This window comes from Zeus faber (genome assembly GCF_960531495.2).
Source record: "Zeus faber genome assembly, chromosome: 19".
NCBI classification, from domain to species: domain Eukaryota; kingdom Metazoa; phylum Chordata; class Actinopteri; order Zeiformes; family Zeidae; genus Zeus; species Zeus faber.
Window position 1 is genome coordinate 18,063,275 of NC_137206.1, and position 26,458 is coordinate 18,089,732.

At 44.2% G+C, this 26,458-nt stretch overlaps 4 protein-coding genes across 4 annotated transcripts; 3 read left to right on the forward strand and 1 right to left on the reverse strand.

Annotated features, from left to right (window-relative positions):
* Nucleotides 1-1,696: 1,696 nt before the first annotated feature.
* Nucleotides 1,697-11,886, reverse strand: ythdf3 (YTH N6-methyladenosine RNA binding protein F3). The gene is made up of 5 exons (XM_080020153.1): nucleotides 11,651-11,886; nucleotides 10,764-10,788; nucleotides 10,425-10,504; nucleotides 8,355-10,076; nucleotides 1,697-2,527 (listed from the first exon to the last, which is right to left on the reverse strand). Exons 1-5 carry the CDS (start codon nucleotides 11,672-11,674, stop codon nucleotides 2,504-2,506), a joined length of 1,875 nt encoding a protein of 624 aa, XP_079876279.1. The 5' UTR covers nucleotides 11,675-11,886; the 3' UTR covers nucleotides 1,697-2,503.
* Nucleotides 11,887-13,585: 1,699 nt separating this feature from the next.
* abhd10b (abhydrolase domain containing 10, depalmitoylase b) lies at nucleotides 13,586-19,959 on the forward strand. Its single transcript, XM_080020568.1, has 5 exons — nucleotides 13,586-13,697; nucleotides 15,959-16,142; nucleotides 16,981-17,092; nucleotides 17,390-17,527; nucleotides 18,331-19,959. Exons 1-5 carry the CDS (start codon nucleotides 13,604-13,606, stop codon nucleotides 18,670-18,672), a joined length of 870 nt encoding a protein of 289 aa, XP_079876694.1. The 5' UTR covers nucleotides 13,586-13,603; the 3' UTR covers nucleotides 18,673-19,959.
* Nucleotides 19,960-20,356: 397 nt separating this feature from the next.
* tagln3b (transgelin 3b) lies at nucleotides 20,357-23,015 on the forward strand. The gene is made up of 5 exons (XM_080020185.1): nucleotides 20,357-20,424; nucleotides 20,983-21,200; nucleotides 21,502-21,676; nucleotides 21,819-21,921; nucleotides 22,046-23,015. The coding sequence occupies exons 2-5, from the start codon at nucleotides 21,021-21,023 to the stop codon at nucleotides 22,185-22,187; spliced, it is 600 nt and encodes a 199-aa protein (XP_079876311.1). The 5' UTR covers nucleotides 20,357-20,424; nucleotides 20,983-21,020; the 3' UTR covers nucleotides 22,188-23,015.
* Nucleotides 23,016-24,375: 1,360 nt separating this feature from the next.
* Nucleotides 24,376-25,808, forward strand: c1qtnf9 (C1q and TNF related 9; the record flags this gene model as incomplete). Its single annotated transcript, XM_080020404.1, has 3 exons — nucleotides 24,376-24,562; nucleotides 24,694-24,756; nucleotides 25,039-25,808. 3 exons carry the CDS (start codon nucleotides 24,376-24,378, stop codon nucleotides 25,806-25,808), a joined length of 1,020 nt encoding a protein of 339 aa, XP_079876530.1.
* Nucleotides 25,809-26,458: the final 650 nt, after the last annotated feature.

The following is a 26,458-nucleotide window of genomic DNA, read 5'->3' on the forward strand; positions in this document are numbered from 1 at the left end:
ATTGGAGGGTATAAATAGAGATCGCCGCTTAGTTCTGCCGCTCACACAGTTAAATACAGGCAGGAGAAGCGTGGCCCTTTTCAAGGGCCCCTCTACAAAAAAAATAAAAATAAAATAAAAATAAAAATAAAAAAACCTGATGGATCTACAAATTAACACACGAGAGCGGGGGAAAGTCGCGATCCGGAGCTTCCACCATTATAATTACAGCTTTCTTCCTCCGCGACGAACATGAAGGGAGGGGATTTCTCCCACTCTTGTTTCACATCCCCCACCCCCGCGCCGAGGTGGCATTAATTGCTCCCCCTCGTAATTGTGTCTGGAGGAGTTGGGAGGGCGTGCGGAGAAAACGGGAGTGGCGCGGGACTAGGGGGGGAGCGGGCGGGGGCGCGATTACAGCGCGGCGCGACGGCGCACTCTGCCGGACGCCGGCTGCAACTCTGCGGGGGCCATTGCTCCTGGGTTAACGGTTATTATTGAGATCGTTGAAACGTCTACAGCACTGGCGGCAGGTTGGCGTGCTGCGCTAGAAAAAAAAAAAACAACAAAACAAAAAAAAAAACACTAGAAAATCTGTTTCAGATCATTAGATAATGAGTCCAAAAGCACCTGGTTTGCTCGGAATCATCCATATGGCTGCGTCACGTCTTGAACGTATGTTCCGTATGTGTATGTGAGAAAAAATCTCCTGAACTTATAATTATTTGGCCTGCGAGATGAAAATGACACGTTTTGAGGGCCATAAGGTCTTTGCACCTGTGTCCATTTGATTTGTACATTTGCACCCAAGTTAACAAAACACAAATGTGGGGTTACAGAAGACATGAACACAATTTGTTGTTTTGTTTTTTTTTTACGACCGACTCATTTTGTTGATCACCAAATTCAACGTGATTCAAGATCCAATGTGATATAAGAACAGAAAACATCTCAGAGGACCTTCCCGATCTCTCACACTACAGGCGGCCATGACTGGTCGTCCTCTCCGCCGTGTAAACACAGGAAACGCTGTATTGCTTACAGATGTTTAGGGGACCCGGGACTTAACTCTCCTCGGTGGGGGGAATAGGTGGTGGAATTTAAGGGGGGGGCGAACGCTGTCCTTGTCTCTCTCAAGGTCGTCTAAGAGAAAAGATGTTGAATTTGTCAACTTTTCGGATGGCAAAGTTGCTGGTGATCGATATATCGATTACTGTTGTATGACGATGATGAGTAAAGATCACCATGGATAACAGTCATTTGGATCGAACACAACACGGTTACACCTCAGTCAGCAAACAGACGGGGGGGAAAATGAAAAGCAAAAAAAAAAAAAAACATGTTTCTTTTTTTGTTTTTGCTAAACATGGGTTATGTTTATTCAGCTAGTGTGAGTAACCTAGGAGAAAACTGTCGCATCGCGGTCAAGCCAAGCGATGAGGGTGGGGGTTGAATCTGGAGGGGTTGGGGGTGGGGAGGGAGCGGTTGGGTTTCTCCCAAAAAAAGTGCTACAGAGTAGTTGAGGACAGACAGTCTGATTGAGCCTGAGGTACGGTACAGTACGTCCACTCCCACCCGGGCAGCAGGTTTCTCCTCAGACAAAAATGCACTTCAGAATGACACAATCACAAGAAAGAAAACAAGAAACAATTAAAAATAAAAAAAACTTTTTTTTTTTTTTTTTTTTTTAAACAAAATCGCAAGATGTGCCCCCAGCTCGTCGCACAACCGTCATAACTTGGTTACAGAAAACAGAACAAACAAACAAACAAAAAAAAAAAAAAAAAAAAGATGATGCAAACGGGAAAGAGGGAGTCGGGGAGGGGGGATAGAATGCGTGATTGTGGCCGTTTCCCCCAATTACTCGATCCCACCTTGTCAATCAACAACCACAGCCCGACAAGCTGAACACAGATTCAGGTAAAGTTTTATTCATACAGATCAGGTTAAATCCCTTTCAGGGGGCCATTTTGTTGTCGTTTTTTTTTTTTTGTTTGTTTTTTTACTTCGGCAATATCGTCCGGAATCTTTTTTTTTTTTTTTTTTGTTTGTTTTTTGTTGAGGCATTAAAAAAATACAAATAACTCTGGTCAAATCGTCGGACTACACTGGTTAGTCAGTTAGTTCTTCACAAACATAATTAAAGAGGAAACTAAGAGTTAGAAATATTTAAGCGTATTGGTCGAGGCTGTTAAGATGACTGAGGAACTGGACGAAAAAAAAAATGAAGAAAGGGGGAAAAAGAAAAAGAAAAATTGCTTTTAATGTAGGTTGATCTTTTACTTGTGAAGGGAACGCGGGGGGTGGGGGGTTGATGCAACGGCCGTCGGAGGCCGTCAAACAGAAAAGTCAGTTTTTCGTGGTATTTTCAAGTGTCGGGACACGTAGACTTCCGCGGAAGGATGGTGGGAGCCTTTTCTTCCTCTTCCTCCTCCTCCTCCTCCTCCTCTTCATGGTTAGGCAAATTATTTAAGGTCCTATGTCAACTGTGTTGCAGTTCTAGGAGAGTGCTCACTTTTTGAGATCACTGTTTATTTCTATTCCGCTCCTGGTGAAAAGAGACAGAATTAGAGAGGAGAGGAGAGATAATCAGTGGATAGTGTTAGAGCGAGGGAACAAAGATGAATAAGCAGTTTGAAAGGCAAACCTCCGGGCGGCTTCCCTGGTTCTCTCCCCTCATCTTATGGCCTCATGTGACTGACTGTCAAATAAAGCAGCTTGTTGTGCCTCGCATCGCTCACAGGGATAAAGTCCCAAATTTGTACTTTGCTTTCGTGAATCGTACTGTATACTCCCCAACATCATCTGGATCAGGTTTTTAAGAGCCACTCGCTTTAACATGGGGCTGTCACAATCATGAAGTTTACTTTAATCGTTACACAAACTATTTCATTGCCTTTTCTGTTCATTTTATGCCCCTGTGACGGTGTTACAACACAAGAAAAGCTGTCAATATCGGAACATAAAAATGTGGGTTGTCGGTTCATTTGCTTCAACCCAACCGGTGAAAATGCACCCAACGGAGATTTGATTTATTGCAACACTCCTAACATTGGCTTTAAATTCCCTTGGCATATTATTGTGACAGGCAGCAATTTAACAAAATAATCGCGTCAGCTCAAATATTTGCGATCGGGCGATTATGTAATGGTTGTGACTGCTCTCGGTCAATACCCATGGATACCAAAAGAACTTTGTGAGCCTGCACCAAAGCTCTGACACTCTAGTTCCTCGTTGGACAAACACCCACCGCAGCAAAGACACTCCTGGCTACTCCTTTGAGTCGTGTTGAAATGTGAATTTATCTTTATGAGGAAGTTTACAGTGGCCCTGCTTACACCTGGCATTACCATGTGTCTTGGGTGATCCGATCACAGGTGGACAGCGCTTAGCCCGTCTGTTTACACCTGGCATTACCATGTGTCTTGTGTGATCCGATCACAAGTGGACAGCTCTTAGCCCGTCTGTTTACACCTGGCATTAACATGTGTCTTGGGTGATCCGATCACAAGTGGACAGCTCTTAGCCCGTCTGTTCACACCTGGCATTAGAATGCGTCTCCACATGCCTGTTGAGTAACCACTTGTGATCGGATCTCACTTCCCCACTCCATTCGCAAATAAACACGTACATAATTTCCGTTTGCAAAGACCAAATGTGAAGACCTTGGCGGCCTAAATCAAAACAATGCAGACTGAAATCTTGGTGCCGTGTGTACTTTACGCAGCGCAGGGTTCAGGCTGAATAGATTTAATTTGTTTCCTTATTTTTTACTGTATGGAAAATTTTAAACGTGGACATAATTTAGAGAATTGGAATGGAGTATTTTCTCCTCTAGACAGCGGTGTGCCGGTTTTCCTGTGTTTTTATTTTAGATGTGTTTATTTTAGTTAGCTTCCTACTTGTATGGAACAAAAGATTTTAAAAACACAACTAAGGGACTGTCCCGTTCCGTATTGGATCACTGCGTAATAGAGAGGGAACGCTCTCCGGTCCACTGCGTGTCCCTGTTCCCCGTGTCTCCAAACAAAACAAATAAAAACAAAGTGTGTTGTAATTTAACATGTATTTGTTTTCCTCCACTTCCTTGATTAAATGAAACAAAAAGGCTGTGTGTTCCGTGCCGCGTCACGCTTGTCTCCCCATTCTGTTCCGTTGCTATGGGACTTCATTTTGTAAAAACTGGGTGTTTTTGTGTAAAGACTTTACTTGTAAATAAATAAATAAATAATCTACTGTAACAGGAAGACTTTCTCAGTTTCTTGACCAGACTTTTATATGACACCGTTTGGCGCGTGATGACTAAGTACTTCCACTTACTCAGAGGACGTCCGTTGAGTAAGCGCCCCTTCAATGTGGCCCAGGACACATTTGCCTTTACAATGCTGAAAGAATGTGGCCATATGTGGCCCAGACCAGCTCCAAATGTGGTCGGGGTTTTGGATCTCAATCTGTCCTCAATGCATCTTGGGTGCATTTACACCTGGCATTAGAGCTGTCCACTTGTGATCGGATCACCCAAGACGCATGTTAATACCAGGTGTAAACGGGGCCAGAGTATCTTTGTTCTTGGTCTAGTTTCCCAAACAAATACTCTTCAGTTTGGAACAATCATTTCTAACATTGTTGCATTTGCGGAATGGAGCCAGTGCATTTTTTAGCAGCTTCGCATCTGTCCCTAAAAAAGAAAAGAGACACTTTTCAATGAAAACCCAGTATATAAAATTACAAATGCACTTTGTTATATCACATTATCAGACGCTAAATATTTGGAGATGGGATATTTTGAATAGCAAGCTGTTCCCTGTGTTAAATATCTGAAAAAAAAAATCAAGTTAGAAGCGAGAGACAGAAAGGTGCCCATTTTCATCGGTTTCGTCTCGTCTTAAAACTGTCATTTACGAATCAGCCCTTTCACAGCAGAACCTCATTCACGATTTAGCCATGGGAGGAACCCAGGGATCAATCCGCGAGTCGTCGGACAGCTTGGAAAGATCAAATGTTGTAATTAACGCTACATTGTGTAGGATTAGAAGTGCTTGATAGTGACGGAGTAGTACAACACAGATAACAAGAGGTAAATTAAAAAGAAATTCAATTCCACTCCCCAAGAGCGTCTGGCAGTCCCTCCGTTCCCTAAAATCAGCCTTACAGTGACTTTTAGGAAACAGTGCTGCTAAAAAAAACCCAAAAAAAAAAAAAACCCCAACTTTCTAACACCGGCAATAAAGTGCACTTACGACAAATTATGTTTTCCAGCAGAGCTCTCTGTAACAGATCCTTCTGAGGCCTCTCTTTAGTCCTCACAGCCGTCCTCAAAGTAATTTTCTTATATTAGCGCAGATCGCGGCGCGGACAGTGTTGTCTAACCATGTTAACAACACTATCTGCACCGTGATTTAATGAGCACGTTGAACGAGCAGTACAGCATGTTTGGACTGGAGGAAACAGTGAGAATGAGCTCAAGGAAAGAGCTATCCGATAACAAATACCAGCTATTAATACGGATACTAAATCTCACACCACCTCGGATGAACCCGATAGAATGTGAAAATATAGCCTCGATCCACACAAGTGTGACAAAATGTAATGCCAAATCAAAACAGGAAACAACAACAACGTTGGGGCTCACATCAGAAAGTAATCTACAGGGTCTTTGTCCCATTCCCCAGGTGGAACAGTAATCTCTTTGAGGCCGGCCCTGGTGTCCATGTCAGTGATGAGGGGGAAACCCAGTGGGACACAGTCCCTCATGTCACTCCATCCCCAGGGGGACTGGGATGACTGGGGCGTGCGTGGAGGGGGGGTGAGGGGCTTCAGGTTTTGCAAATCCCCCCACAAAAAAAAAAAAAAAAAAAAAAAAAAAAAAAAAAAAAAATCCCCCAATCCACAGAGGAGCCTTTCACTCTGAATGCGTGGGAGTCAATGGATCTTCCACCCGGTCAATTTAAAATGTAGATCGAAACCACAGGTGAATGAAATGGTCGAGTTTGGTTCTATATTCTGCTTGTCGGAAGGGTTTTCCTTTCGTAAATCGGAAGGAAATACATCGCCTGCATCGGGCCCGTCCATCCGTCTCATTTCAGGTTGTAGTCCTTCTCTCAATAATAATCAGCCTGACTACCTGTTAATTTGTTCTAGTAAAGTGGGTCACGTCACTAGAAATCTGGTGTTCACATTAACACAGGGTAGGTATCTAATATCACAATAAATACAATGCAGTTTCACACATTATCTATTATAAATAGACAAATAACACTGGTTATCCTGACTTTCACTACGGGGAATCAAGAAAGTACTGTCTTTCCATCAGATACAAGTCTGATTCTATGCTAAAAAATAGGGTAACTTATTTCTTATACAAAGTTCAGAAGATCTGAAGTTAAAAAAAGTCTATTACATTTTACTGTATGATCGTTTGTAGGGAAGCACTAATTGTGAAATTCTGGGCCGATACCGATGTTTAGAATAACAATGTGACGGACAACTGATGCCAATGTTTTCTGAATTCCCCCGAACGCAGCATCACTTACACTCACAATTCCATCGCGCGTGGTGTCGTTCTCTTGGACGGATACAAAGAATTGAAATAAAAAAATGCTAAAGTGGGTCGCAAAATATGCTTTGGCGGCCGTTAATATACCTGTGCGCCCAAGTAAAGTCTACGTATAGGAAAGGCTGGATAAACATCCGCTACTGCCACTGGTGAATGTCGATGGCAGTCAACAAGGCGAATATCGGCCCATACCCATGTATGGTGCATTCCTAATAGTTTGATGTGTGATAATAGACTGAAATCTATGCTAGAAAATGACATTTCAGACCACATGTCAAATGAAATTGTGTGTCCTGATTGAATGTTTTAAATTGAATGACAATATGACAATATTGACAAAAGACAGTAAAGAAAAACCTAAATGTATCGCCCAGTACTTCAATTAACATGACTCAAACTATCTTAGCACCCATCCAGGAATAACCACCAGGCCATGACATCCCGGCCCCGGACAGGGACCAATGAAGAAAAAGAAAAATCCTCCACATGGAGGGGCAGAGTTTGCTCAGCACTGCAGCCATCATGGAGGTGCTACAGTACAGAGCGATGGGCCGGTCTGACACTTCTCAGAGTGCAGGAAGGACGGGCATAACAATGGAGAACAATTAACCTTGTCAGTCAGAGGAGGGCGAGGCCTCGGCCGGGCCCCGCTCCTGTCATGTAGGAGGTCAGGGCTACAAAAGCAGCACAGCCAAGTGCTGGCATGCCGCGGGGATGAAAACAGGCTTTCTACTGACAGGTTGTTTTCAGAGCCCTGAAAACATTGACTTGAAATATTTATGAGAAAGTAACCTAGAGCATATTAACAAGGTCAGTTGCAAGTAGTCAATACAGCCTCAGTGGTGCACCATCGGTGGGACTGAAGGGGGCTAAATAGAGGGAGCAGGTTGTGTGTGTGCTTTAATACTATCAGATTTGGATAGAAAAAAGGTTACCATGGCGTATTCGTCACTTCTGGTCGAGCCCCAATCTCAAAAAAGCGGTCACTTTGTGAAGATGAGGTATAATTCATGGTATCCGTCCACCATGATCACTGCAATGTTACAATCTCTGATGACATGATGAATAGTGCTATCTTTTCAGAGCTACGATAACAGGGAAGTGTAACTACACCAAGGCACGGTTTGCAAAATGTGCCCATTAAAAGATCTAGGGGCGACTGTAGCAACTGAAGGGCAGACTGCAGCAAGTTTGCAGGCCGAAGGCTTATGTGGTTAATGGCTAATAAAGCATGAGGAGCCTGCAGAGAGCAGAGAGGCCCGACATTCAAAGGGAGATCAGAGTCTACTTCTGCCTTTGTCTGAGAAAAGGAATGCCAGGAATGTGGGTTATTTCAGGAAACCTCTGTGTGTCTAACTCCACTTGGGCAATTCACAGCACTCTGGATAGCACAAGATGGCCGATGAGACATCAGGCTTTCCGGGACTTGCTGATGAGCAATAGCCTCAATGCAAATCTGCTGACAGGCTTCCCGGGTACTCCCAATTCCACCACACTGTTCAGTCGGCCAACGATTGCGGCCACTGTGGTGTAAGAACAGGTGATCAGCTGATAACAGGCATAGTTTCGAGGTTTGGTCCAGAACAGTGACTTGATAAGCGCTGACTTGAAAGAAAGGTAATTGAACTGAGCTCACACCTCTTACATGCATCCAGCCTATTCACAATGGAAGGGGTCTGAGTTGGTATGACTGAGTGTGTGTGTGTGTGTGTGTGTGTGTGTGTGTGTGTGTGTGTGTGTGTGTGTGTGTGTGTGTGTGTGTGTGTGTGTGTGTGTGTGTGTGTGTGTGTGTGTGTGTGTGTGTGTGCGCGCATCTCACCCTCCTCAGAGCATCCTCTTCCTCCTGGCGCTTCTCATAATGTGCAAAGTCGTCAAAGATTGAGGTGGTATGCTTGAAAGTGGCGATAATTTTAAGCACTTGCTTGGCCTTCTCCAGAGGCACTTCCTGAGTGTCCCTCGAGTTGGTCACTGGCTTGTTGTCATTGTTCTCAAGACGGATGTGTCGCAGCTGGTTATTGGGCACATCTTTGACGAAGACCCACTTCACCTCAAACTTTCCTTTCCACTTGTCCTGAGACCAGACGCCCGCGTAGGCGTTGTAGTCCACCGGTGAGCGCATCTCAGCCACGCCGCAGAAGTGCCCGCTGCCATTTACACTGAACAGCAGGTACAGCGGTCCCTTCCCGCCCAGGGAGCGGTAGGCGCCGTCCAAACGCTTGTTGCCATGCTCTGTGCTGCACCAGATGGAGTACTTTATGGAGCGGTGGATGTCATCTTCTGAGTAGCTCTTGATAATGAAAACACGTCCATTTTTCAAGCTCCAGTCAAAGTCTTTGGGGTTGTAGTTGTTAAGGGCACGCAGTTTCTCCAGCACCGGGTGTAGCTCTCCGGAGCAAGGGGAGGCGCTCAGTGGGATCCCCGGGCCCATGCCGAAGCCCTCGACTCCACCACACTGGTTAAAAGCGGCACCTCGGTTCCTGGGGGCCAACCAGCGGTTGGGGGGAGGGGCAGGCTGCGGCGGGTGCTGCTGATGCAGGGCCTGGGGTGGCCCAGGTTGAGAGGTCAGGTGGTGGTGGTGGTGAGGGTGGGGGTGAGGGTGAGGGTGGGGGTGGGGGTGGGAGTGGGGCGGGCCTGGGGGTAAAGGCTGAGGATGCTGGGGGGACTGGAGGGACTGCAGCTGGTAGGCCTGATGTTGGTGCTGTGGCTGTGGGGGCAAGTGGTTCTGCAGCAGTGGCTGGGGCTGGGCCAGTATAGGCTGTTGCACCAGGGGCTGATGGGGCATCATTGCCTGAGCTAACGGGGGCTTGCCTAGGGAACCCTTATCGTCCCATGTGCCAATGTTCATATTGTGCTTAATCGGGGGTGGGGGAATGGCGGCACCTCCTCCCATCCCCATGTTGGCTTTGGGTTTGACCTTGGGCTGGGGCTTGGCTGGCTTTCTAGCAATGGCTGCCCAGGAAGCAGGTTTGGGTGTGGATGAGCTGACAGACTGGGGAATATTATTGGCTGCCATACTGCTCATGCCAGCTGTGCCTCCTAGAGGGGAGCCCACAGTTTTGGTGACAGCCGCTACCATGTCCGTACCAAGTTTTAACCCCGCCATGCCCTGCTCAATGCTGTTCATCACCGGAACCTTACTTAGCTGTGTGTCGCTGCCGAAACCTGCTTGTCCATCAGCAATGGCACGGCCGAGTGAGCTGGGGGCATAGCCGTAGCTGTTACTGTACACTGAGCTCTGTGTAGACTGTCCCTGAGAGACACTGGTGCCCCAAGTGGAAAAGTCTGCATTGCCAGGGAAGAAATTGAAGCCATGCTGACTGAGGAAGGGGGGTGTGTTCCCCAGGGCACCTGGCTGGCTGAACACACCGTCGGGGATGAAGTGAGGCTCACCATTGCTCATCTGTCCATAGGTGGTAAGGTAGGGCATAGGAGGGTCTCCCGCTGTGGACCAAGCAGCCTCTCCCAGAGAGTATGGGAAACCAATAGATGGAGCATAGTAGCTGGGCATGTAGGGATCAGACATTGGTGGGTAGCTGTTGCTCTGTAATGGGAAGAGATGCCTTAGTTAATACTTGTATTAACTAGTTGTATTCGGTATCAACAGTATATACCCCTTTCTATGGTGGCGATTGTATCATGTTCATGATAAAAATTAACAGAAAATCTGAGGGAACTTGGAATGGACCATGATCATGTAATTCTTGGCTCGGAAGCACAACTCAGAAACTTTTCTGTGGGAACGGCTCCATGTTTGTCAGCCACCCACACCACAAGAATAGCAATGTGATAACCACAGGAAAGAAAAAATGAGGCTATTAGCTGAACGCTGGCAACAAGTTAAAGTGTTTGATCGCTCTGCATAATCCAAGGGTCCATTGCGGTACATTACCTGATTTGTCTGGCCGCTTAGGTAAGGCTCAAAGTCATCATCATTCACTCCATCCTTTTGATGCATTGATCCGTTTTGCACTGTGTAAAGACAGGCCATTAGTTCATCACATAACACAACCAATTCCCAAAATCTGATTCAAATTCTGTCTTGAGATAGATGAGCATCTTCACGGACTCAAGTGATAGTGCAGATATTTTAGAATTTGGCAACATTTTGGAAACAAGGGCACTTGGAAACAGATATAAGTAATTATACATCATGACACTGAGATACAGTAACTTGCTCAAATGAATAGACAAAACACATTTTCATCACCATCATCTATTCGCACATTACCTTTATTTCCTTGTCCCTTTGGTCTCTAAAATCAGCCGGCACAGTGGAAAAACATGTTAGAATTAATATAACCATATTAAGAAGCAAAAATACATCCTACATGGCTGCAGTGACCTAACAATGCGTAATATAGCATTTACGGGTCGGTTTGTTTTACTGGTTCGATGTCAAACCCTCTGACATCCAGTGACAGTGTCGCAGTGAAAGAACAGAGAGCAGCCCACTGTACATCACAGCTCACACCTATCACATATCACACACTTTTCCCCCGTGTTATTGGCTTTCTGTAAGTAGGCCAAAAAACAGCAGCCGATCCAAGTGTTGACAAAGTTTCAGATAGATAGATGGGTAGGTAGATGGAAAGATAGAATATGAATATATAGACAGACAGACAAATAGATGGATATATGAATATATAGACAGACAGATATATGAATATATAGACAGATAGATAAATAGATATAAATAGATATGAATAGATAGATAGATAGATGGATAGATAGATAGATAGATAGATAGATAGATAGATAGATAGATAGATAGATAGATAGGGTAGTTGTAACCACAGCTCACACACACAAATCACATCAAGCCAATAGGCAATACTAATAGAATAATATAGCTAAAAATTTAAGTAGAAATTTGAAAAACTCAATATACCATGAACCTTAAATGGACTGAATAGAAAAAATGTAAATATACAATAAAAAATACAAATGACCAATAAAACAATAAACCTCTGGGTCAACAATTCAAACTGTCAAAAATAGGGAAATTGCGCAAGTTTGCATGCACATTTCTGGACATTTGGCCACGTCCGATCGGACGCGCGGGGCGACATTAGGGTGTCAAAAAAAAAAAAAAAAAAAGGAAGAAAAAAGACAAACCGGATCGACTGTGGTGGCAGACATCCTCCAGGAACCCGAACTGGTCGCTGTTTGTGGCCGTCCACGGTTTGTCCGCGCTCCGGTGCTTCTGTGCCGCTCCGTGCGAGCGATGCTTCCCCTCCCGGCGTCCAACCTGGAAACGACGTGCTGCTGCCCGCTCCTGACGGTCGACTTCGACTCAAAACGGCCCCGATCCGACCAGGGTCTGCCTCTGACTAACGTCTTACTGGAGTATCCCTCACCATATTCCACAATGGCGGACGGGCTCTTTACTCCCGCTTCCGCTCCGTGCAGCTCCGTGCTCCGTGACCTCCCGCCCGCCCGCCCGCCCGACCGGGACGCTCCGAGTCGCGGAACGAGCCCACACTTCACGTGACGAGCCACAGCGACGCGGACAGAAGGTGCTTCCATTTATTACATCTGATATCCAGGCCAAGCCGGGGTTCTGTTTTTTTTTTTTTTTAGTGGGGTTGCTTTTAGCGACCCGGTCTTTATTTTAATTGATTTTGTTTAATTTTATTCCCGATGACCCCCCCCCCCGGGGATAAATGAACAGTTGTCATATTAGACAAGTTTTGCATCTGTACAAGATCTTTCAATAGTTTCCCGTGCAAATATTGTTCGGTATTGACGGACATGTCTTTGATTATATTCTTCTTATTATTATTATTATTATTATTATTATACCCTATATTCAATTTTCCAATGCACCATAAAACAAGAGACAATCAACACAACGAGCCTTTTCGGGCTATTATACTTTATAGTATGGCAGGGGTTTGTCACAATCCACAAATACATTTAATAAAAGAAATGTCCAAGTCGAAATGGGAAGAAAATTTTAAACTGCAATCCACAAAGCTGTATTAAGACAAATGAAAACAAAACAACAACAACAACAACAAACAAACTAATATTTGCCTGTGAATTGGTGTTTTGTGACAGGTCTCGTGGCGGGAGGGGAGGCGGTCGGAGCGGATCCTGGACCGGAGTGAACTTGTGGCGGGTTAGAGTTATGGTCCCAAACTTACGGTTAACTCGTTACGGTCCCGCCGTGTCGGCGACCGTAACCGACGCGTGAAGTCGGGCGCTCACCCGGGGTCCAGTCCGCCCGCGGGCCCGCTCCGCGCATTGACTCTGACCCCCCCCCCCGACGTGGTATGTGCGTCACAAAACATGAATATACATATGAACGGATCCCGGTTTATTTGCATACTGGTTTACAAGTGGTGCGCTGGTGACTTCTGCGGATAGTCATCTATACAAACATTTATGTTCCTGTTGCATTTTGTCAAATATTTGTGGATGGTAGCGTGCATTCATCTTTTTTCCGCTTGTATTTGTATTTATTTGTATTATATGTAGTTGTGATTTGTGCCCACGTAATTCCTGCCGTATTATATCGTACTAAAATAAAATGTAATTTGCCTGATTTGTCGGTCGAATTGGAACAGACACCTTTTCTAAACTCCATTACAATATTAGATAAGTAGAGGGGAAAAAAAAAAACCTTGGGTCAACATTATGATGCGTTCTATTAAAACTCGGAAATCGTGAATTCTGAGTTCCGACTGGTGGAAAAAAGGACGCAACGATATGTGGGGGGTTTTTTTGTTGTTTTTTTTTTTGGGGCAAACTTGTGAACGCTACAAGCAACAGAACGTGTGTCAGCGTGACAAAACCGCACGTTCGTTTGGATCGAAGTTAAACGTGTTCTCAAATAAAACAAGTGCGAAAGGGAACCTGGTTCGACGTTAACGGAGTGTGCCACCGTGTATCATCAGATCTGTTTCCGATTGAAATGGCCTAGTAGCTTTGCATTTCACCAAGGGTACGGTAGGAGTTTTTCCGGATTCCTACCACATTGGAACGCACCACGAGTTTCACGTCCACCGGAGAAGACTAGTTTGCCGCTCTCGCGATGTTTCCCGCGTGAGTTCGCGCCGGAGCAGTATGGCGGCCGCTGCGCTGAGGTCCTGTCGCCGAGGGCTTTCGCAGATTATAAACAATGGCGGCCTCTCTGCCCTCTCGTCCAAGCGGTCGGAAGGTCAGTTTATAACCCGTGCACACGAACCTCTCTCGGCTCCACGCCGGTCTCACGCTTCGCACGGCATTTGAACGCAGTAGAGGGGGTGTGGCACACGCAGGCCCGTCAAACATTGTAGAGCATGTGAACGGTGCAGCGTCGCACTCTGATGTGCATGGTTTTAACCCCTATATCTATCTATCTATCTATCTACATGTGTATATCTATCTATCTATCCATCTATCCATCTATCTATCTACATGTGTATATCTATCTATCTATCCATCTATCTATCTACATGTGTATATCTATCTATCTATCTATCTATCCATCTATCCATCTATCTATCTACATGTGTATATCTATCTATCTATCCATCTATCCATCTATCTATCTATCTAGATGTGTATATCCATCTATCCATCTATCTATCTATCTACATGTGTATATCTATCTATCTATCTATCTATCTACATGTGTATATCTATCCATCTATCCATCTATCTATCTATCTACATGTGTATATCCATCTATCCATCTATCTATCTATCTACATGTGTATATCTATCTATCTATCTATCTATCTATCTATCTATCTACATGTGTATATCTATCTATCTATCTATCTATCTATCTATCTACATGTGTATATCTATCTATCATCTATCTATCTATCCATCTATCTATCTATCTATCATCTATCTACATGTGTATATCTATCTATCTATCTATCTATCTATCTATCTATCTATCTACATGTGTATATCTATCTATCTATCTATCTACATGTGTCTATCTATCTATCCATCTATCTATCTATCATCTATCTATCTATCCATCTATCTATCATCTATCTACATGTGTATATCTATCTATCTATCTATCTATCTATCATCTATCTATCTATCTATCTATCTACATGTGTATATCTATCTATCTTTCTACATGTGTATATCTATCTATCGACATGTGTGTATATCTATCTATCTGTCTACGTATATATTATGTATATAATCTGGTTATCTACATGTACGTATATATCTATAGACATGTGTGTATATCTATCGACATGTGTATATATCTATCTACATGTGTACATCTATCTGTCTATCGCATGTGTATCTATCTACATGTATGTATGTATCTATCTATCGATCTATTGACATGTGTATATCAATCTATCTATTTATCTATATTTATCTACATGTGTCTATCTATCTATCTATCTATCTACATGTGTATATCTATCTATCTACATGTGTATATCTATCTATCTATCTATCGACGTGTGTGTATATCTATCTGTCTACGTATATATATATATATATATATATATATATATATAAAATCTGTTTATCTACATGTACGTATCTATCTATAGACATGTGTGTATATCTATCTACGTGTGTATATCTATCGACATGTGTATATATCTATCTACATGTGTATATATATCTATCACATGTGTATCTATCTACATGTATGTATGTATCTATCTATCGATCTATTGACATGTGTATATCAATCTATCTATTTATCTATATTTATCGACATGTGTATATCTATCATCTATCTATCTAGTTATCTATCTACATGTTTCTATATATCCATATGTCTATATACATATGTGTGTGCTTGGTTTTCACCTCTAATCCAGTCTGTATGTCTGTCTATCTGTGTATTTATCTATCTACATGTGTATCTATCGGTCTTTCTACATGTGTGTAAATCCATCTGTCTACATGTGGATCTATCGGTTTATCTACATGTGTATCTATCCGTCTATCAACGTGTGTTTGCGTGTCTGTCTGCCTGTCTCTAATCAGTCACCGCTCTGCAAAAAATAAAAACATAAATATTCGTCTTCGATACAAAATACGCAGGCTATTGCTCAACTGACAAAGTTTTTCTGTGATGTGTCGTGCAGGTCGTGAAGCACCTTCAGAATAAGACCGACTAGCATGTGTCTATAACACTACAATATGTTCCTCAACAACGTAGACTAAGCGCTTGTCTCGGATGCTTAACATTTTTAACAAAACAAGTTAAGTGATTAATATAAGGGAACAGCCATCGCAGAAAATGTTGTTTCCAGTCTTTGTCCACGAAGTACATTTATTTGTTTATTTTTTTGACAACTTTTGGGTGAATAAACAGAGGCGGGGTCCTTTTGACCCCTTGATCTCTGATGCCCCTGGAAGGTGCAACACATTCGGAGGGTTAACCTCCTCTTCTATTACGAAACAGTCAGCTGTACCGTGACGTTGTGTGGTGTCTTCCAGGGATCAGACACAAGTCCACGGTGCAGTTTGCCGCCCGGCCAGACCTTCCCAAGCTGGCCTACAGGCGGGTGAAGGGGAAGAGCCCGGGCGTGGTCTTCCTGCCCGGGTACGGCTCCAACATGAACGGACAGAAGGCTGAGGCGCTGGAGGAGTTCTGCAGGTCACTGGGGCACTCATACCTACGGTACGCTTTTAAGAAGGCCGTACACGGTGCAAATAGGCTGCACGTCACTAAGTTAAAGATGACTATCTGGTATTACTTGGACTACCCTTTTAGGGAATATTCCACTTTTTGGGGGAAATATATATTTATTTGTCTATCTTGCCAATTTTATCCCTGTGCGTCCAGTATGGGACGGGCTACATGCTAACTGTGTTAGCTCAATTTAAGGCTGCAGAGGGGATCTACTAGCCTAGCCTCTTGAAAACTAGGGGATCCAGCATCTCATGAGCTGAGTTATTTAAGCGATACATCTTGCGTCGTTATGATAAGTAAAAATATATTTAAAGATAAAACAAGATTGTAGTTTTTATCCACATTCTGAACAATTTTTGATGCAAGACCATGTATACTTCCACGAGGTATAGTGAATAGCTGTGAAACGCTGCTTCAGTTGAGTTGGGGTTGCCAGGTAAGAACTTCAATGCCTTGCGCCAGAACATTACCGCCAACAAATCTCAGTTGACTTAACTGGCAACCCTGCAGCATCGCCATGTTTCGGTGAGTAGCAGCGCTCGGCACAAAGTGTTAGATGTCAAAAATATTCTGAATGGAGCTATGTATTCCCCTCATTTGACAGGTGTTGGCTAGCTAGTTGAAAATGAAAGACATGGTGAGGTACAGCCTAATTGATATGTTGTTTTGCATAGTCTGGCCCTTAACCTGCTAATGTTCCAAGCTTTTAATCTTCTTCAGTGGGCTCCATTATAGCAGGGTTTAATATATACAAGTTTAAGTGGATAAAGCTAATATTTTTACGTCGTAAGTCTTAGTTTTTGTGATTTGTTTCCTTTTTTGGCAGATTTGACTACACGGGCCATGGAGCCTCAGAGGGAGTGTTAGCTGAGGGGACCATTGGTACCTGGAAGAAAGATGTGCTTTTCGTTTTGGATGAATTAGCAGAGGGGCCCCAGGTAAATATGCATTTGGTTTATTGAACCCCTCGCAAGTTTCTCATTGTTACTGATGATATTTAAAAATAGTCGCGTCATGCTACTGTGTTAAAACTCAGTGATACGCCAAAGTTAATGTTACAGTGTGTCCAGAAGATGGCACTGTTCTACTCTCCAGTTGGTGTTTTTTTTTTTTTTTTTTTTTTTATCCCTAACGAAAAGCATACTATCTGCCTGCTTTAGTCTTTTGTCACCTGACATGTGTCAGTTAACCTTTCTTGCAGCATACTTATGGCTTTCTTCCTCGCATATATGTAGATTCTGGTGGGTTCCAGTATGGGAGGTTGGCTCATGTTTCTGGCAGCCATTGCACGACCAGAAAAGACGGCTGCACTTGTGGGAATCTCGACAGCGGCTGATCACCTTGTCACAGCTTTCAACTCTCTTCCTCTGGAGGTGGGAACACCGCAAGATATATTATAAATAGAAAATAAACAATATTTTTTGGACCGATATCAAAACTGCATTCCCGAAAATCCTATCTGCTATTGCCAAAACAGATTTTAACAATTGTAATGCAGACCATAAAATATAATGCAATACACTCACTCCCTTTTCAAAAAGACAAAATAAAATGACACAACCGTGTCAACTAAATTAAAATAATTTCTCTTAATAAAATTCCCAATAGTTTTGTTGCCGTTCACATGAGGCAAAACAATCACAGTAAAGCGTCACGAAAATAGCAATTCCTGCTCATGTATCTGTTCATTAACAGGTGTTACCTCATTATTTGATTTGGTTCCCTGGGAACTGATTGCAGCAAATACATATCAGATTGCCAACTTCATTGACACTTTCTAGTAGCATATTGCAAAATGTCTTGAGTTTTAACACTCTCCCAACTACAAGGTTGCTAAGGTTATACGGCTAAATGGCACTTTAAACAAACAAAACACACACAGATTTCAGCACTCTGATATACAAATTTTATTGACACAATTGTACTTTGTGAAGCCCAAATTGGCCGCTTCCAGTGGTCTTGTGGTTATTCTGTGCAGTTCTACTTATATCCTCTCAGTTTCATCGTGGTAGTAGTAGTTCTATATCATTTAACAACAACAAGGATAGAATAGTGTTGCATTGGGATAAGAATGTTCAGTCACATCCCTTATTTCCAAGTCAGTCAGCACGGTCAGAATTGTTTTGTTGTTGCCCCCGCCCCCCAAACCTAATTTCTCAACATTGGAATTCCGCAGACACGTAAGGAGTTTGAGGAGAAGGGCGAGTGGACGGTGCCCACCAAACACTCGGAGGAGGGGGTGTACAGGTTTAACATGGACTTCCTGCGAGAGGCAGAGAACCACTGCGTCCTCCAGAGCCCCATCCCCGTCACCTGTCCCATCCGGCTCATCCACGGGCTGAAGGATGAGGACGTCCCCTGGCACATCTCCATGCAGGTGGCGGAGCGCGTGCTCAGCCCGGACGTGGACATCATCCTGCGCAGGCACGGCCAGCACCGCATGGGGGACAAGGACGACATCAAGCTCATGGTCTACACCATCGATGACCTCATAGACAAGCTGACCACCATGGTCTGAGAGCAGGGGGCGGGGGGGATTCGAGGGGTGCAGAAGGTGCATGAGCGAATCCAGCAAAGGAAATGCAAAACTATAGCAATGTTCCCAGTATTCTGCCAAATGTGATCCATTGTCCTGCATCATTCACTCATCCTCATATTCTCTCTTTGTAGCCATTTCTTTCTTTAAACTGCCATTACAGACAGTGCAAACTATAATGAAAGGGGGCTTATCCCTTATTTCTTCAGGTGGTGTTTGTACTTATTCCGGTTTGAGTGTTGTTTGGTCTGCTGTTCTACTGGGCCACCTTTCTATTCCATGTCCTTTTTATTAGACAGTTAGTTTCCCTGTGCCTTTTAAATCACTTTTCACTTGTTGTGGCCAATAAAGCCTCCGCACACCACAGTGCACTTCTCTGTACTTGAAACACCACTACCCAGAGGTGTAGTTGCACACAAACAAGCCATGCAAGCTCTTAGTTTGCCTTTCTAGCTGATTATTGACTACAGTCAACGTTGAAATTATACACTGTTCTGTAGGAAAACCAAAAATACAAATCAAATATGTGTTGTAGATTGTGAACTGGGGACATCATCGCTCTATAGAGTGAGTCTAACTCGCAACCCAATGTTTGATAATGCAGCTCTGTGGGATTGATCTGTGTCAGCAGACATCAATATTATCGGTGCTCTAGTTTTATGTAGCCCAGCCCCCGCTGAGCCCCTGGGCTGTTGATTAACATGTAACCGGCCCCTAACCAGACTGTGCTTAATGGGATGAAAGCAGCCACTTACTCCCAGCCCTCCTAACTGTAGCTCTGACCTTTTGCTCATAGCTTTAACAATCACTCACCTCAGTCTCACAACCAAAAGCCAAATGCATTAACAGGAAAATGCATTAAAGTGTCAGCAAAGCTCTTGTGATGCATGCACATTCACAGGGATGAGAAATATTAATATTGGTTTCAGTTAGATATTAAAAAAAAAAAAAAAACAGCACCTTAAAGTTATGTTTGCTTCCATTTTTTTTTATTCCAAAAGGATTGCCAAAGAAACATGTGTACTCTCGGTCCCTGTTTGGAAATGTGACTTGAGTGTGTTGTAAAAAATGGACGAAGGCGAATGTGGTGTGCTTGTTCTCTGGCTTGTAGTTCAGAGGCTTGGGTACATGTTGTCCGCACTGAACTGCAGCCCTCTGCAGACAGCCTATCCTTGGAACATTCGTCCACCTCAAATAACTTAACTCAATAAAGCGAGAGTAGTGGCTCTCATTATTGCAACTGAAAGACAAGCTGCAGGAGACAATAGGCCTCTGTGACTGGTTTCCTTTTTTACATAAGATTCAAATCTCCACATTCCTTAAAGAGGTCCATGTAGAAAAATCAGTGTGAAACACGTGGCACGCCTTCATAAATTTAGTGCTAAATTGAAAAAAATTTAAAGTAAAACAAAACCACAATGCATCTGATTTAGTGCTTTTAAGTGCAGTCATGTGCCACGGAGTGTATAACAGGGCTGCCCACTGAAGTTCAGTCAGTGTCCGGGGCTGGTGTGGTCTGTGATGTGTGTCGCATTGAGCGTGGAGTGGACCACCTCCCGGGATTTTCCGAGAGCCGTGCGTGTATAAAACGCGTGATGGACCACTCCCTCCCTCATTGAGCTCTGGCCTCGACCCACCCAAGCACGCACACCCCTCCACAGCACTACATGGATGCTTCAGTCCTGCATCCTCCAGCCTGCAGCATCACGGGACGGAAGGACGCAGTCTACACAAGTAAGTAATCGGGACTATCAAATAAAATGAGCATATTTTATGTACTTTTCTCATCTTGCTTTTTCAGCTTTGCTTTTTCGTGTGCTTGCAAAATGCCGTCATTAGAACTTAAAGCTGCATACCGATTTGTGCATGTTTGACGATGTAACATCAAATGAGGGTTGTAAGGTGAGATCGTAGATTGCAGCCTTTCCCTTCTGTTAACAGCGAAATGTAGGCCTGTATCTGCCTGGTTTAGCTGAATCATGCATGCACGGCCAGCCCTGGTTGTTGCCATAGTGATTAAAGTGGTTTGTCCTTCCATGGGACAGCTGCCAAGGACCCCACCCGTCTCGGAGTACAGTCTCTAGGGATGTGGCTGCTATAGGCTGTGAGGGAGGCAGGTGTTTGCAGTGGAGGCAATGTTAGGAAATTAGTTTCAATTGATTTATTCTAGAAGTTAGACAGTCCTTGATATTATTCTGAAACTAGTGATGCTAAAAAATTAAAGCCATTTATCAAACCAAGCATTTTTCTTTCATGCATTTTGAGTAACATCACTTGTGTGATTTGCTCAAGGTTCCTCCAGACAGGTCTAGACCGAAAGAAAAGCTGCCATGGCGAACAGGGGACCAAGTTACGGACTGAGTCGGGAAGTGCAGGAGAAGATCGATCAGAAGTATGACCCAGATCTAGAGGTCCGCCTGGTGGACTGGATAGTGGCACAGTGTGGAGGAAACCTGGAGAGACCACAGCCAGGCAAGCAGAACTTCCAGAACTGGCTGATGGATGGAACAGTGAGTGCCTTAGTACCGTGTTCTGAAAATAGTTCTAGCCACTGAATTATTAAGAGCACACTGGTATATCTACCAGAGATCTAAAATCCAAAGGGCCCATTCAAAAAACATGAGAATTTTCACAAACCCTCCTCTTAAAAAAAAAATAGTCATATAGTGCCAGGCTGGTTTCTTCTACAAGAAGAATACTGAATTTTATTGTCATATTCTTCATCCTGTGATGCCTTTGCCAAAAATGAAAGTAGGGTTTTTAGTGCAGCTCCAATAGCAAAGTTCACCACCTTGTCTTCCCGTCTACCAGATTCTCTGCAGGCTTATAAACAGCCTCTACCCAAGAGGGAAGGAGCCCATTAAGAAGATTCCAGAGACTCTGATGGCCTTCAAACAGATGGAGAAGATTTCTCACTTTCTCCAAGCAGCAGAAGCCTATGGAGTCATAACCACAGACGTCTTCCAAACCGTGGACCTGTGGGAAGGTTAAGAGATTTTACGGACCTCACCTATGTCCCCCTATCTCGCGCCAACAGTTTATCAATTTTCAAGATTGCAGTCAAATGCAGAAAGGCTCGAGTTCCCCGAACAACACATTTCCCTCACTGTGTCTTCCTCTGTCTGCAGGAAAAGATATGGCAGCTGTGCAAAGGACCCTAATGGCTCTGGGCAGCGTGGCTCTCACCAAGGATGATGGCCATTACAGAGGTGACCGCGACTGGTTCCACAGGTAGTGACGACCTGAAAACACATCAAAACCTGTTTGTTTTTTCCCCTGCAGTTGCGTGTGGTCATGGCCGCCCTTGTGTTGCTTCTCAGTCTCAAGACAACCCGTCTTTGTCTTGTGTGCGCAGAAAAGCCCAGGGTTACCGGCGGGAGTTCACTGACGAGCAGCTGCGCCAGGGCCAGAGTTTGATCGGCCTTCAAATGGGCAGCAACCGCGGGGCCTCCCAGTCTGGCATGACGGGTTACGGCATGCATCGCCAGATCATGTAGCTCCGCTCGTCCACCCCGACACCCCAAAAGCCTGCGTATCCTCCGTACCTGTTGCTGTGTTAACCTCACTGTTTCCCTGCAAATGCTGCGTTTCCCAAACACTGTGCTCTATCCTCCAAGCTGCCGCTAAATACTATAGAAATGGTCATGAAGCTTGTTCCCTTTAGTCTTTGGCCAAGTAATCTGCACCATGATCTTGTTTGCTGTCTTTTCTTTCTTTTTGCTAAACATGATACAATGAAGTCATTCACCATTAATTTACTCTTGCAGTGATCTTGGATTTGTTTTTCAGCAAAACAAGTTAATTGTGTTATACATTTTCAGTGTTTTCAAGTCAGTGTTATAGCATGTCGTCTCCCATTTTTTGTATTCACATGTAAATATATTTATGTGTGTCATCCGTCATCACTTTAAGAGCTTCGTGCTATTATTATGTAATTGTTTTATAGTGCTCATAAAACTCAATAACTGATGATGTCTCTTCTGTGTCTGAAGACTTGTATATCCATGTTGTAATAACTTCAGAAACCAAATCACCTTCACGTTGTGCCTGGATTAAGGAATCAGCAGACTGTGTCCTGATGTTTGCCTCATTCTATAGAAATCTAAGACTTTGTCTCTTTCAGAGTTGTTCCATTGCAATTTATTTTGTTAAATGACATCGTCTATTATGTGCTCAGGCAGGTAAATGTGTGTGCAACAGATACCTGTGTGATAATGATGTTTACATTTTGATTTTAAGGAAAGATTATTGTTCAGATGTACGCTTTCATGTTCTGCCACGTTTATATTTTAAAATGTCTAAATATGTTGGTATCTGTGAGTGAAATAAGGAATAAATAAAGTTTGGAAATATAGAATTGCGTGTGAGATCTGTGACGTTTGAGCACTGAGGTGTCCTCTAAATTCGGCTAAAATCAGGAGCCGTTGTTCTCAAATATTGTCCATTTTACTTACTAAATCCTGAGTGCAATTCTTTCGGTAGCCACCCTAAGTGAACAAAGGTGTGCTTTGGATGCCTTCAGTTAGAAGAAGAAACAGAAGAAGAAACAGTCTTTAATTGTCACACGACACTCCACAACACATGCTTGCACACACACACACATGCACATGCTTGATGGTGGCCGGTGAAATGGCTCCTCTGCTTTTGACCCATCCTGGCTTGTCCTTCCTCCGGGGGCACAGCCAGGAGCAGTGGGCAGCGTACGTGGACGCGCCCGGGGACCAGATGATAAGTGTCCATCGCTGGTCAGACGATGATGGGTGCATGTTTTTGGTGGGGGTCCTTACTGACGTGAGGTGGAGGAAACCCCATGTGAACACGGGGAGAACATGCAAACTCCACACAGAAAGGCTCCTGTTTTTGGAAGATAACCCGCCGGAGCACGGTGCCAACAGCGCCCCAGGCGGGAATCGAACCCAGGACCTTCTGTCTGTGAGGCAGCAGTGCAATGAGAAAGATTCCCAAGCATTTTACCCACCAACAAAAAAGGCCAAAGTTTATAGCAACTATGCAATTTATTGGGGTCAAGTTTTAAGGTATATTTGTGTTTCAAGGAACTCTTGAGAATTGATACATGGTCTTGTCGATATAAGCTGATAAGCTACTGATAAGCTGCGGTTTGAATCTGACATTCAAAATGAAATGTCAATAAAATATGACAACTGATATAAATCTTACACTTGCATACACAGCACAATTATATTTATTGCTCTATTTTGGAAAGAGGCATTCAGCCATGTTGATTTAAATTAACAATGTACCACCATGCTGATTGCCTCCCTGTATCAAAGGACAACTGTGATGACACGCTGTGGCCTTTGCCATGCCTGGCATTGCTTCACTATGAGTTCAAGTTTATTATTAGCCGCAAAGAGACAAAAGGAGCATCTAGACGGTGCGTTTAAGTAGCGCTTGCAGGGAAAGACACAATAAGTAATCCAAACGACACAGTCACACCAACTGCACTGCAGCCATGGTGAACCGCGCTAACTTTCTGTCCAAAGTTCTGTCCCAGTCAGTGTTTAATTTCGTTGTTGAGTTGGGTGTTGTTCAGATGGGTTCTTCCACCACAGAGCATGCCTGACCAGAGTTCTCACATAGCCTGCATATTCCTTTAGTCTTAGAAGTGTGTCATTGTGTTGTTTTGAGATCAGTGACACTGGCATTGTCTTTTGTGTAAAGAAAATGTTGCAAAGCAGGATTTGTATTACCATCTTGCTCCTCCTGCTGGCAGTAAGGTGTGTTGCACAGCAGGACGCCCAGACTAAAGGTTGTCTCTGTGGGCATCCAGGAATACCAGGGGACCCTGGACATAATGGTATGCCTGGCAGAGATGGCCGAGACGGACTAAGAGGGGACAAAGGGGATCAAGGTAAGCCTAAAGAAAATACCTGCTTTAAGTATAATCCCTTTCTAAAATGGCGTTAATCTTACAATATATTTTCCCGACGTATTTGTTTCAACCTTTTTCAATAGCATCAAGCTAAGTTTTGTTAATTTCAGGTGAAGTTGGTGCCTATGGACCAGCGGGCAGAGATGGTGTCAAAGGAAACAAAGGAGAGAGTGGTGAGTAGCTTGTAAAAAAGGCATTGAAAAAGCAGAAGTGATGCATATCCACTCTTTGCACTCACTTGGAATAATGTCAAATCAGCATTTATTGCCATTTGGTTTATTTGTTTGAGTCAGACTTACTTTACCGGGTTGTGTATAATATTTGTAGCTTGACCTTGACAATAATTGGTTAGTAGTTCCTTGTTATCAAAGAGTAGAGGTATTTACAGTAAGATTCAAGATTCAAGAGGTTTATTCGTCACATAGATACGTTTAATAAGAATATTTGATCTACAGGCACAGTTGGCCCAGTCGGACCTAAAGGAAAGAAGGGTGATAATGGAGAAAAGGGCTCACCTGGCAAAATGGGGCCCCAAGGTGTCCAAGGGCCCATCGGCCCGAAAGGAAACAAGGGGGAACTTGGACTACCAGGACCTCAAGGGATTAAAGGGGAAGTAGGACCTACTGGACCAGAGGCTACAAAGGGGGAAGTCGGACCTCGAGGAGACAGAGGTATCCAGGGTCCCCTCGGGCCCCCTGGGAGGCCAGGTCCGAAGGGGGACATCGGGGTTCCAGGTCACAAAGGCAACATGGGCTACCGCGGGGAGAGAGGGGCTCGAGGAGAAACTGGTCACATGGGCGAGAAAGGGGATACATTCATCAACCCCAAAAGTGCCTTCTCTGTGGGTCTCACAGAGCAAACTAAACTCCCGGCAGTTAACGTCCCCATTCGATTTAACAAGATCATATATAATCAACAGAACCACTACGATCCAGAAACAGGCCGGTTCACCTGCTCCGTAGCCGGGGCTTATTACTTCACCTATCATATCACCGTGTACGCCCGAAACGTCAAAGTGGCCCTGGTGAAGAACGGGGCCAAAGTCATCCACACCATGGACATCTACCAGAGTGGCGAGGACCAGGCAGCAGGGGGCGCTGTCCTGCACCTGGAGCTGGGGGACAGAGTGTGGCTGCAGGTGGCTGGAGGGGAGCTGTTCAACGGGCTGTTCGCCGACGAGGACGACGACACAACCTTCTCCGGGTTTTTAATCTTCGGGGCGTAACGGGTCGGGTCTCCTCACGCGTCGCGGTCGGTGTGACTTGACAGACCACAGGGGCATAGTACGTACATACCGTGATGCTCTGTGGACCACCGCCACAACAACTCAGCATTGTGTGACAACGCGACAGGGGGGGGGAACCATGGACGGTGACATTTCTTTTCGCACTCTCGTCGCGGTGAAGGAACATGCGCACGCCGATTCACAATGTCCGACTCTTTACCGGCTGTTTGGGCGAAGAATGCTCAACAACACTCACCGCACAGTTGAAAAGTCATTGTATCACATCGTTTTTTTTGGGGGGGGGGGGGCTGTTTAGGACGGACAGGCACCGGTGAATTGGCAGCCACGAGGAAGCATTACAACAGTGTTATAATCGGAAGGTCTAGTCCTGTTTGTTTTACAACAGTAGCTCAATGAACAGCGCCAACCACATAAACCCCAAAACCACGAGCAACGAGCAGGACGAGACGCCAGACTCGGAACGATTCGTTCGTAGTGAACGGATTTTTTCTTTTTTAAACCACCCAGCGGGCATGAGTCCCCCCCCCCAACAAAAGACACGACGATATCACAAAATGATAATAATAATAATTACTGAATACTTCACGAGTGTCCACTTCGTGTCTTGAACGCCGCTGATTTACGCGTTA